Raw genomic sequence first — 12,535 nt, 5'->3', positions numbered from 1 at the left:
CTCCAAGGTCCCCGCCGTCCTCTTCCCCTTCCGCTAAATGACACACGTCGGTTTAGTTTCCTGCGTGGTCTGGAGAGTTTCATAATGCCATCAGAGGCGGGTGGAGCTTTAGGATTGGAATCCAGCATGAAACTATCCCTACTGGGATAGAGCGGCGCGCAATGGAACCCCCACCTTGGAACCACCGGGTCACAGCCAGCGGAGAAGGTGCACGGGGGAGAAGAGAGCAGGTGCAAGGGGGGTCTCCGTGGTGTTGCTCCGAACTGCCTCTCATGCCAGGGGCTGCAGCCATGGCCTCCAGGGCCTGTCAAGTTGGGGCAGCCGACCCCATTGGAACTGGTGACTTGAGTCTGGCTTGATGGGGGGGGGTGGATAGTGGGGGGCTGGCCCGCAGCATCTGTCTGGGATTCGGACAGCTGACCTCCCTCTTTGGCTGATCTAGAGGCACTGGCTGGGCTCCAGCGACGTCTCCAGCTTCCCCGTGGAGACCAGGGTGCCCAGCTGCCCCGAGGCACTGCTTTCGGGTGGGAAGGTGACCAAGTCCGAGTTCTTGGTCTCGCTCTGGTCATTGTGCTGCTTCTTATGGCATCTCAGGGAGTCGTCCCTGACGAAGGAGGCACCGCAGGTCTCGCAGCGGAAGGCCCGCTGGGTCACTATTTTGGCCATGTGCTGGGAGCTGCCCCCGCGGGGCCCTTCCTGGCCCTGCGGGGCCTGGTTCTCCGTTTTGGTCTCGTCCCTGTGCACCTTGTCAATGTGCTTGGCCAGGCTGCTGGGCCGCTTTGTGTCGAAGCTGCAGAAGTCACACTTGAAGGGGCGGTCGGTGCAGTGCACTCTGCTGTGGACGCGCAGTGCCGCGGCGCTGGAGCATGAGTAGCTGCACTCAGGACACTTCTCGGGGTGGTCGGCCTGATGCAGCCGGCTGTGCTCCAGGAGGTCCGCCCGGTCCCGGCCCTGGAACGAGCAGTGCAGGCACTTGAACGTGTGCTTGATGCGGATGTGCGACTTGAGGTTCGCCTTCATGGTGCAGCGCACATCGCAGAACTCGCACTTGAAAGGCTTCTCCCCCGAGTGCACGATCATGTGCCTTTTCAAGTCCGAGCTGATTTTGAACTTGGCGCTACAGAGCCAGCACTGGAAGGGGGTGTCCCCTGACAATGGAAGGTGTGTTTCCATTAGAGCAGGCAGGCAAAAGAACTCCCTCCCTGGTTCCCCCCCTTGCCCCCAAACATGCGTCAGATGCTTGGCCGCAGAGATGGTGAGATCTTTGAACTCCCTAAGGCAGCCACTCACCACGGACATTAACTTCTTTTATCCTCAATCTTATGAGCAGGTACTATTAACCCCATGTAACAGAGGCTTACAGGTCAAATAGCCCGATTTTGAACTCAGGCACCATGGCATTCAAGTCCATGCTCTTCACGAGGACACTTTACTTCCAAATCTCTCGCACTTCATGTAACACTCCAAAACTGGACACGGAAGACATGCAATTTATAACTGTTCCAAATCAAACTAGGTCTTATTGCTTAGTGTTTTAAGCCCTACGGCATCCATTGATTGGCTTGCATTACTGAAGTTTCATGGTTACATAACTAGACAGAATTTTATTTATAAGATACAGAAATAAGGCTCAGGGAACAAATACTGAAAATCCATTGCCCTCCTCTGTCCTCCGAAGGCACTAAGGATTTTTAATTCTTTTGGAGGTTGCTACCGTAAAATCCTTATCAGTTGAACATAAGCAAAGATGAGGATCTCACCCTATACCACTTCCACTCGTCCCCCCTAGCCACTACCACAGCTGCCACCACCTTCTCCCTCCATTGTTGGGTGTGTTTTACTCCTCTGGCATTGTCTTCTACATTGGGTAATAGCCTCCTTTTAGTCCACCAGCTTGCGAGGTTTCTAGAGGATTCCCTTGCCCTCACTATAAAACCTCTTCCTACTTGTCAGGATTTTCACATTTGAGTTCAAGAACATTAGCATTCTGACCAGTGAATTCCTATGTTTTAACTAGTGTTAGAATCACACTCTAGTTTATGACTGGGTAATAGGTCATTCACCAGAGCCAAATACTTCACCAGAATTCCACCTACCTCCTTAGAGGATTCACAATTTAGCTTGATTCTTGATTGGATTGTGCATGGAGGAAAAAAAGAATCTTGCAATAATCTCAAAAGTCACCCCGTCTTTTGATTATGTATCATTTTAGATTGTTTCTTGTGGATTTTGTTTTTTTTTCTTTTTTAACCTTCAACATAGGAATCATCCTGATATTTCCCTTTACTGAAACTTATTAGCTATCTTCAAACATACAAATGAGAAATTTTGTTTTCTCCCTGGAGTTTATCATCCAGTAATTTCCACCAGCATGATAGCTGGAAGTTTGATTTCTTGCATATTTTTTGTCTTATCTCTATTTGTATACTTCAAGTAGTTTAGCTGGGTATAGAATTCTTCATTCAAAAATCATTTCCTAACTTTGAAAGCACTATTCCACTATCCCCCCTAGAAGCCAATTATTACTGAGAAGTTTTTCTAGGTTTGACTCTGCCCATCCATTCTGTCCTGCTTGGCATTTCATGAATCCTTTCCACTTCCATAGCTCCTTGGAATTGGGAAATTCTTTTCCCAATTTTCTCACTTCTATTTTCCTTTTATTTTTTCCCCCTAGACCTAGTCAGTAACAAAACTATAAGTTTGGTTTTTAGTGGCCGATCCAAATCAGTTTTTTCTTTCTTCTAATCTCTGGGAAATTTCTTTACCTTTGTAGCCAGCAACTCCAGTTTTAACTCATACTTTGTACTATTTTTTCATAGAACGCTTCTTGGATGCTACATTTTTGCTAGTGGGTAGATACCAATTAGAACTGAAAGATTCTTGTCCATCATTCAAGTACTCTGTTAACTCCAGCGTTTGTTAGATTTGGTGCGTTTTAGATGACTCATTTCCTGCCAATGATTCATAATCCATAGTTAACATTTAGATTTAGGAAGAACAGACTGATTTAAGGATTAGATATAGGTGGCCATGGGTTTTACCTACTACTGGGCAGCATGGGCCAAATTGCCAATAGGCTTTAGCTTTTCCTCTGAGCTTTGTGGCCTTGGCAGTCTACATCCCAGTTCCAAGTCCAGAGCTCTCAGGGAATTAAGACACTGGCTAGAAAGATTGGGAGGCAGCCATAGAGTTGGGAGCCATTCATCTGTTGGAAGAGGTTTTTTGTTTTTAAACTTAGTTTCAGATGTCAGCACATTCCATCGGCTTGCCATCTTCATTGAAAAGTCTCATTTTCTGAGCCCTCTTATGAGCCCCCTAGTCCCCATTTTTCTGTGCCATGATGAATGGGTTGATTCTATCTATTGTTATTCAACAGGGTCTCACAAAGGGAAGATAAAGCTCTTTGGCACAACTCTAATTTTTAGAACTAGAAGTCTGATTTGCAGTTCTAGTCAACTAATTTTGCTACATATCTGAATTCAACCATGTGATCAGTTTATGTGAAATGTCTGAAACACCTAGCTCATATCAGACTTTTGAGATACATCCTTTGCTTAACGGCTGTATTGGGTACTCATCCCCAGCTGTGGCCTATGTAGTCAAGTTAGAAAACCCAGCTGTCAGACTTTCATGTTCTACTGAAAGTTGTCATCTTGGTGAAATACCACAGAAATTCCAATTCCTTTACCTACTACAAGTCAGTCATTTTAGTTGTGTTTTAGTGAGATGAAGGTTAAGAAACTGGAGAACAAGTGAGGCACAGGTTTCCAGGCCAAGGACTTACCTGTGTGGGACCGCAGGTGGACGGTGAGCTGGCTGGAGTTGCGGCTGGCGTAGGGGCAGAGCTGGCATTTGTAAGGTCGCTCATCAGAGTGTATCCTCAGGTGCTTCTTGAGACTGCTGCTGTCCACAGCAGCGTAATCACACAGGTGACACTTGTGGGGCTTCACACTGGTGTGGCAACGCATGTGCATGGTCAGGTTGTCTTTCCGGCTGAAGCACTTGTCACAGAACTCACATTTGTGTGGTTTGTCTCCTTCAAACACATAAGGAAGATTCAAGGTTTTAAGGGTTTCTCTATTAAGAGGACTGCAAAGAGATCTGACCAGGATGGCGGTCTGCACATATGGGTCTGCTGCTTTTGTCCAAATGCCCAGAAAGGAAGATACTGAAATATAGTTCAGAATGTTGGGAACTGAGAAGGTGTGCTATCCATTGATGGCTCACAAATTTTACAGAATCCTAATAGATCAGATCAGATTGAAGGAGAAAAATCATTGGCCAAACCCCATTGGGGGGGGGGGGAAGGGTGTGGATATAGAAGCATTCAAGATCAGGTGTAGGGATCTTGGAACAGCTTTCATGGCTCAACAGTCGATGAAACATATAGAATGGTCAAGTTGACTCCTCCCTTACTTGTACCAAACCATACAATGGGGTCTACCCCAGGCTGTTAGAAAATGAGGATGCCTAAGCCACAAAAATAGTGCAAAGACCTCAAGTAGTTAGAGATACTTGAAGAACAGAACCCATGGCCAGAGCATTTCCTCTAGTGTTCCATCCCTCCCCTACAACCACTCCAGACTGATCATATACAAATAAGACATCTATCCAATAACTACATGCTTGGGGGAAAACCAGAACCAGGAAGACATGCTCAACTCAAAAAGTGAGGCTCTAAAAGCAAACCATTTTCACTTCCATAATAATTCCTATTAAGACTCTCAAGACATTGAGTCAAAGAGCAGAAAGGAGGTCAAAAAAAGGACTTTGAAGTTAGAGCTCAAGAATCTCTCAGAAGGCTGCCCAAAAGGACAACAGGGAAAATATAAGACATGAAAGCCAGTTCTAGATGGTCCAGAACAGAGCAAATAGTTATTTCTCAACAGTAATGACAGTCACAAGTCTTAAGATGGTTTATTAGGAGGCAGGGTGGTACAATTTCAGAGGCCCAAGAATGAGCTCTTACAGTTTTCTGAAATGCTCAGATTAGCATGTAACTCTTCAGACAATGGGAGCAGTGTCTGCAAAGTTCTATAGAAATTATTTAAATAGACTCCTGTACTTGAACTAGCATTCCGTGGTAAGAGAAAATAAAGCCATTTGATGACTCAGAGCATCACACTTGAACTGTGTACATCAGAAAAAAAGGAAGTGGATAAGATGTGGAATATAATAAAATGGAAAGCATTGCTTCCAAACCACAAGAGAACCATTAAAAAAAAGGCAACAGGACACAAGTAAATGTCAAACTATGTATAAGTAAAAACAGATTAAGTTTCCCTGCTAAAAGTTTTAAAACATTAAAAAAAATCAGCTTAACGCTCTTAAGGTACATAAATATCTTAGGAAAATGCTTTAAGATAGGAGTGTCAAATAATGGGCAAGACAGAAATCCTGGTGAAAGCTACTAAAAAAATTCATACTGAAAAGATAAAACCAAATAGATGTGACTCAAACTTATGATTCTGGTATGCTTTCACAAAATGTCTTTCAGAAGTTAGGGTGTATTTTAAAACCATTTTCATTTAAGAAGAATCAAAATCAGATTACCAACTCCCTAGCGATGGGCAGGGAAAGCTCCATGTGTCAAAACCCAGAGCCTAGCCCCGTTTTCAGAAAGTTTGTAGATTTAAGTTCATTTTTAACAAAAGGCTGGAAGCGAACTGTAATTCAGTATACTAGAAATCAAGAAACATAGGTAAATCAGATAAACAAAAAATGGTTAAAAAGGGAGGTTTGCTCAAGATACCAATACACCAGGGCCTTCGAGCTCAGCATTACTGCCTTTTTGGCCAAGTAATCCTTTGCTGTAAGCGGTCTTTTAGCAGCATCTCTGACCGCTTCCCAGTAGGTGCCAGCAACACCCCCATCCCTAGTTTTAAGAGTCAAAAAGGTCTTCGGATTACTATCAAATGTCCCCAGGGCTGGGGGGACGAGACTATCTGGTTGAGAACTATTCCAACCGACATTGGAAAAGGAAAAAGGGACCACAGATCAAGTCCATCACAGCTTAAGTAGAACTTTAGCCCAATAAATGATAAAATGGATAAAGTTCTGGGGATGTATCAAATTATAAGCCTGAAGGGATCCCTGGGTGGCGCAGCGGTTTGGCACCTGCCTTTGGCCCAGGGCGCGATCCTGGAGACCCGGGATCGAATCCCACATCGGGCTCCCAGTGCATGGAGCCTGCTTCTCCCTCTGCCTGTGTCTCTGCCTCTCTCTCTCTCTCTCTGTGACTATCGTAAATAAACAAATAAAAAACCTTTAAAAAAAAATTATAAGCCTGAACCAGGATAAAAGCAATCAATGACCATTAAAGTTGCTAGGTCAGAGATGAACCCTAAGGTGAACTGTTTGAGTATTCACTGTCTCCTTTCCAGGAGAAAATTCTGCCTCCTTTTCCCAGTGACCACAGGCTTGGCATGTGAATTGTTCTATCTACTAAAATAGGACTGAAATGGAGGGATCCCTCTCAGGCAAATGCTTTTAAGACCCGATGTGTGGTTCACCATGTTTCCCTTGCCCAGATGACCTGTAACATTCCAGGTCAGAGTTTTTATTTTTTAATTTAAAAAAAATTGTTGGCGGGGGGAAGGGTAGAGGGAGAGGGAGAAGCAGGCTTCCTGCTGAGCAGGGACCCAGACACAGGGCCCGATCCCAGAACTCTAAGATCATGACCTGAGCCCAAAGCAGACATTTAATCTACTGAGCTACCCAGATGCCCCTCCAGATCAGGGGGTTCTTAATTCAGGGTTTATGGATAAAATTGGGGGGGGGGGTCCCAATACCTTGTATGGCAAACAATTACATTTTTATTTCTATTACCTCTAACTGGAATTCAGCATTTCTACCAATTATGCATTCAACAAACCCAGTAATGGTACGAAAGACCCTGGTCGATAAATGGGAGCCATGTTCATACCCTAGGAGATTTGCTGCAGTTCTCCTGAAGGATCATTTATGCTCATCATTACTTTGCAATATAGGATCTAGTAGCTGGTCTGCTAACATTAAATGTAGAGTTTTCTTCATGTTCCTTTGCATACTGATCATCTGGGGGTAAATAGGGGCTCATTAAAATGTGTTTTTCCTCCCCAGCTTTGGGATTAATTGATGTGACATTAAGGTATGCAACGTGATGATTTAATACAAGTATATACTGAAAAAGGATTACCACTATAAGGTTAGTTAAGACCTCCATCTCAATTTTTTTTTTTTTTTTTTTTTTTTTTTTGGTGGGGAGAACATTTAAGGTCTACTCTTAACATTACAGACTTGAAAGTTGCTAACGGAACCGTCACCACACAGTACGTTAGCTCCCGAGAACTCATTCATCTTAGAACTGGAAGCTAGTACCCTTTGACCACCATCTCCCATTTCTCAAGTCAAACTTAGAGAAACAGAGTAAACAGTAGTTTCAGTATGTCCAGGTTGGCTCCGAGATTTGGAGTTTCTAACAAGCTCCCAGGTGATGCTGACACGTCTTGTCTTTACCACACTTCAGGTAGCCAGAGTTTATGTATTAAAATACCACATGTTTAACACAGCTAGAACTTGTACTGAAATATAGTTGAATGTGACTTCATTTAAAAACGTTCTGGAAAGGATCCAGAAGCTTCATAAAATTGCCAGGAGCCCACAGCAGAAAAAAGGTCAAGACTGCCTTCATCTGGCATGTTCCAGACAGGCTATTCCACTGGCCAGGTCCTGGACAGAAGACCACAAGGCGCAGAGTGGTGACGGGCTCTGGGAGACCCAGGGAGGGACGGAGCCATCTTCACTTGTCCCGGAGATGGACACTGTCCTAACAGCCTAATCTACACTCCATCCGCTGAAAGAGTCATAAGCAGAGAACATTGCATGTTCTATCAGGCTTTCCAGGAAAAAGGTTTAACATTCAATTAACGGTCTATAGCACAGGGAAAGAAAGAAAAATACCTCCACTCTTTTCATGACCAATTAACCCTGATTCCAATGCCAAATGAGGAAGAAAAATAGGATAAAAAAAAAATAGAAACACTAAGTCAATCTCCTTTACTAAGCTAAATAAATGCTACATGAAGGGTGCCTGATGGCTCAGCTGGTTAAGCATCTGCCTTCAGCCCAGGTCATTATCCCAGGGTACGGGGATTGAACCCCACATCGGGCTCCCTGCTCAGTGCTTTTCCCTCAGCTTGTGCGTGCGCTTTCAAATAAAATCTTAAAACAAAACAAAAAAAAAAGGTACACGAGCATCTTGAACATTTAAAATTCAACTCTAATTTTCGATTAAAAATTTTCATCCAGGATAAACTGGCATTTGAGGTATAGAAAAGAAACAACTTTTAGAATAAAGGTAATAAAAACCCCAAGATCAAGGCCTTGTTTCCCAGGTCTTGAATGCAAGCACATCCAGCTTTCTAACTTACTCTCCCCCAAATAAGCCCACAGCAAGTCCCTACTCTGGGCACACAGAGGTCCTGTTCTTCGGAGCTGCTCCTGTGTCTGCTGCACTCCCCTCCCCCTCCCCCTCTCCCCTGCCATTTGCCTGTCAAACTGTACCCCTTCGGTTCTCAAAGTGCAGGGAGTGCCTGGGGGGTCCTGGAATCTCTTCAGGTGGTGTGGTCTGCAGTCAAAAGCATCTTCATACTACTAAGAGGGGATGACTTCATGGTCGACATTCTCTCTCCTGTGGGAGCACCTGGGCAGCCCTTGCAGGTGCCTGAGCCCAGATCACCAGCCCCTGCCGACCCCCCACTAGCAGGATGGAGATGCATCAGGGCCACACCCTCCCAGTAAACCCAGGGCCAGTTTCACTCAGGAACAGCCCTTCCAGCAGCAAACCCTATTCCTTACATTAAAATCTCTCCCCCTGAAGCTTAACACTATCATGAAATGGGAAGTATGCAAACCAAAGTAGCCGGTAGTTTTGAGGAGAAGCCCTGGCGGGGTGGCTGCATTGCAAATGAGGTGAAGAAAGAACAGACCCGCTGTGGCTTTTTCAAATCTGGTATTTGGCGAATACTTGAAGAATGAATGAAGTCAGCCTGTCATTTCCAGGAGAATTACTAACAATGCCGTGGCAGTAACATTCCAGTTTTAAACCCAAAGTAGGATATGGAACATCTATACCTTATCCCTGGTCTGCAGCTTCCTTCCTGGTGCTTAGCTTTTACTGAGATTGGGAATATTAACAAGGGATTTTTTTTTCTATTATAAAATGGGTCCATGTCTGGAAGAATTATGTAAATTGGTAAACCAGGATTTTCTAAGTGACTAACGTAGGCCATGTCAAAAAAAAAAAAAAAAGAAAAAAAATCAGGCGTGAGTAAGAGCCATTCAAGTGTATTCAAGTAAATACACTCTGAAACTAATACGTTAACTGGATTTAAAAGATGAAATGTGTTACCTCTAAAAAACAACAAAGAACAATGGATTTTATCAATTCAAAAAGCTTATGGATATGGTTTCAGAGTCTATATAGCAACTGATCCTTAAACTACCCTCAGGGCACCTTGGGGTGGGGCTCAGTCCAGTAAGCAACGGATTCTTGGTTTCAGGTCATTTCTTCATGGGTCATGGGATGGAGCCACGTGTCCATCTCTGCACTAAGTGGGGAGTCTCCTTGAAGACTATCTCCCTCTGTCCCTCCCCCACCCACATTTTTTCTAATTTATTTTTTAAAGACTTGAGAGTGAGGGAGAGAATGAGTCAAAGGGAAGGGTGGAGAGAGAGGGAAAAGCAGACTCCACACTCAGCAGGGAGCCCAACATGAGGCTCAATCCCAAAACCCCCACACCACAACCTGAGCCAAAGGCAGACGTTTAAACAATTAAGCCATCCAGGTGCCCCTCAAATAGTCAAAAGAAAAGCTACCCTCCGTTGTGTTTTGGTAGAACGTTAGAATCTCTCTGGAAAGGCTTTCAACAAAATATTCCATTTCCAACCACATCTGAGGCATCAGATTTCCTTCAGATATTTCAAAATACACGGCAATGAACTGCATGCAGGGGTGAGAATCCAGCTGACTTGAGGAAATTTGCAAAGATATAGATAATACCACTGCTCACTTTTTTTTTGGGGGGGGGGAATTAGTTACTTCTCATAAAAGATAGTTATAAGGAGCTTACAGGTTTTTTGTTTTGTGTTTTTAAGATTTATTTTTTTAAGTCCTCTCTCCACCCAGCGTGGGGCTCAAACTCACAACCTTGAGATTAAGAGTTGCATTCTCTACCACCCAAGCCAGCTGGGCAGCTCTGGCTGCTATTTTTAAGTGGATAAGTATTTTAAAGTTTGGCTTTTAATTTCTAGCACAGTAGATATAGACAAGCCACAAATTTGGGATAGGGGTGGGGAAGATCTTCAATCTTTAGATGTAAAAGGATCACAACACAGTGCTTTGAGCACCACCATTGTATCAGTTTGGCAAAGGTCCAGCTGAAGCCTGAAGAGATGACCTGCACGTATCGCCAGCCTCGGTCAGGGATGCCCTTCAGCCCACACACCAGTTCTTGATCTTGTAAGTAGAACCTTTGCTCTACGAGCCAGGCACGTGGCCAGAGTCAAGACTTCTTTCTCCCAGCCTTCATTTCCATAGCTAGGAATGGCCACGTGACTATGTTCTGGCCCTACTGACATGAACCCCAGTGACATGAAACTTGTGGGCAGTTAAGCCCGCTCGGACCATGCCAACGTGGGCTACCGTCCTCAGGATGCCGAAGCAACAGCATAAGAGCCCGAGTTCCCAAAACCACAGGACTGTCTACCATAGTTAACTCGGACTGTCCCAAGACAGAAATATCTTGGTTTTAAGCCACTATTAGGTCTCACGATCACAAGGGATACTACTTCTGGGTCACACCCTGAGGGAGAGATGCTGTAAGGCCCCCAGACCCCTCTCCTGTTTTTCACTAAAATATTCAGAGAACTAGAGCATTTGCCCTGGAGACAGAGAAATAGCTTTAGTATCTGCTAGAGAAGCCATCTGTCTGCCCCCCTCTGTATCACTGAATCTGAACCCCCACCCGTGACAGGGCCTTGCCTTCTTTCTGTATCCCCATCATGCTCTGTATTATTCCAACAAGACATTAATCCAACCCCTTCCTATCTTCCGAGGCCCGGGCACTGCTGACATTTGGGGTCTGGGAATTCCTTGTCATAGGGCCCAACCTGAGCATCACTGGAGCTCGGTGACACCTCTGGCCCCACCCACTAGGTGGCAGTAGCACCTCCCCAGCTGAGGTGGAGGCTCCAGTTACTTTCCGACTGGGTGACCCACCTACTTTGAAGTTGCCTTAACCAGCTACATAGGTGAGGTCTCCTCTTGGTTCACGTAGCTCCTGCAGTCTGCGTGCTCCTGCTGACCTCATCCTGGCAGCCCTGTTTTTCAAGTTGAGGACCAAACTTCCCCTTCACTATGGTACCTCTTGTGACCTACCTTTTCCTGGGAAAAAGGACCCTTTGTCCTATTTGCACAGGACGATGCCCATTTCACTAGATGCTGAGAAAGCGGTCCTCCTATTGGAGCTCTCGGGTTTAGCTGTGCATGAGGCTGCCCTTCTGGAAAAAACCTCCCAGCTCTCCTTGATGCCTGAGGTGGCTCATATCCCGCTAGTCACCAAGGATGCTGCTTGGGGAGGATGCAAGGCAGAGCATAGCCCATGGGAGGGATGCTGGGAGTCCCTTCCCTGCTAACGCTTTCCACTAGTTCACAGAGCAGTTGCCTTGTACCTGGAGATGAAACTATAGGTTGAGGAGGACGGTCATTCTACCAGCTGTGGAGTACCAAGTTGTGCTTAAAAGAAAGTGGATTATAAGCCACTTGGTTCGGTTTCTGTAAGAGCCAACAGAGCAGTATCTTTTTTTTAAGGAATTTGAGAGAAGGAACAGGCAGGAGTGATGTGTGTGTGGGGGGGGGCGGGAAGGGCAGAAAGAGAGGGGCAGGGAGAAGCAGACTCCCTCCTGAGCCCAGGGCTCCACCTCAGACCAGAGATCATGACCTGAGCAGAAGGCAGATGCTTAACCGACTGAGCCACTCAGCCCCCCCCCCCCTTTGTAGCCCTCTTTATGCTCAATGTAGGGCCTGAACTTCCAAACCCAAGATTAAGATCCTTACTCTAACTAAGCCAGCCAGGTGCCCCAGAGACCACCAGATCTTAACTTTCACAGGCTCATACAGGGTCTACACCAGAAATCAAAAGGTGGGCAAAGTTTCTGTGAGGAGCCAGACAGTAAACGCCTTCAGCTTGATGTATCGTGCAGTCCTTCTGGCAAAGACTTAATAATGCCACTGTAGGGTCAAAGCAGCCACAGATGACAAATGAGCTTCACAAGCTCCATTTGGCCCACAGGCCATAGTGTACAGACCCTTATTATAGATCATAGAAATTCCTTTGCTCTGGCACATCTTATGTCTCTGTGTTCTCAGTAGCTGGCTGCTCTTAAGGAGGAACTGTTAAGAAGCAACTTTATTTTTAAAGATTTGAGAGAGAATGTGTGCACACAAGTAAAGGGGAGAGGGGAAAGGGAGAGGGAGACTCCCCACTAAGCAGGG

General features: G+C 45.3%; 1 protein-coding gene across 2 annotated transcripts in view; it reads right to left on the bottom strand.

Moving 5' to 3' along the window:
• Nucleotides 1–412: 412 nt before the first annotated feature.
• Nucleotides 413–12,535, bottom strand: part of ZFP64 (ZFP64 zinc finger protein) — an 87,844-nt gene continuing 75,721 nt past the window's right edge. For both annotated transcript variants that reach the window (XM_055302766.1, XM_055302773.1), the window contains 2 exons: nt 3,785–4,036; nt 413–1,148 (listed from right to left, as the gene is read on the bottom strand). In XM_055302766.1, the coding sequence (XP_055158741.1) occupies nt 439–1,148; nt 3,785–4,036 (962 nt within the window). In that variant the 3' untranslated portion in view covers nt 413–438. The remainder of the gene's footprint in view (nt 1,149–3,784; nt 4,037–12,535) is intronic.

Source organism: Nyctereutes procyonoides, unplaced genomic scaffold (assembly GCF_905146905.1).
Source record: "Nyctereutes procyonoides isolate TBG_1078 unplaced genomic scaffold, NYPRO_anot_genome, whole genome shotgun sequence".
Classification (NCBI taxonomy): domain Eukaryota; kingdom Metazoa; phylum Chordata; class Mammalia; order Carnivora; family Canidae; genus Nyctereutes; species Nyctereutes procyonoides.
Note: the sequence above shows the minus strand (reverse complement) of the source record. Positions and strands in the feature narration are given on the sequence as shown.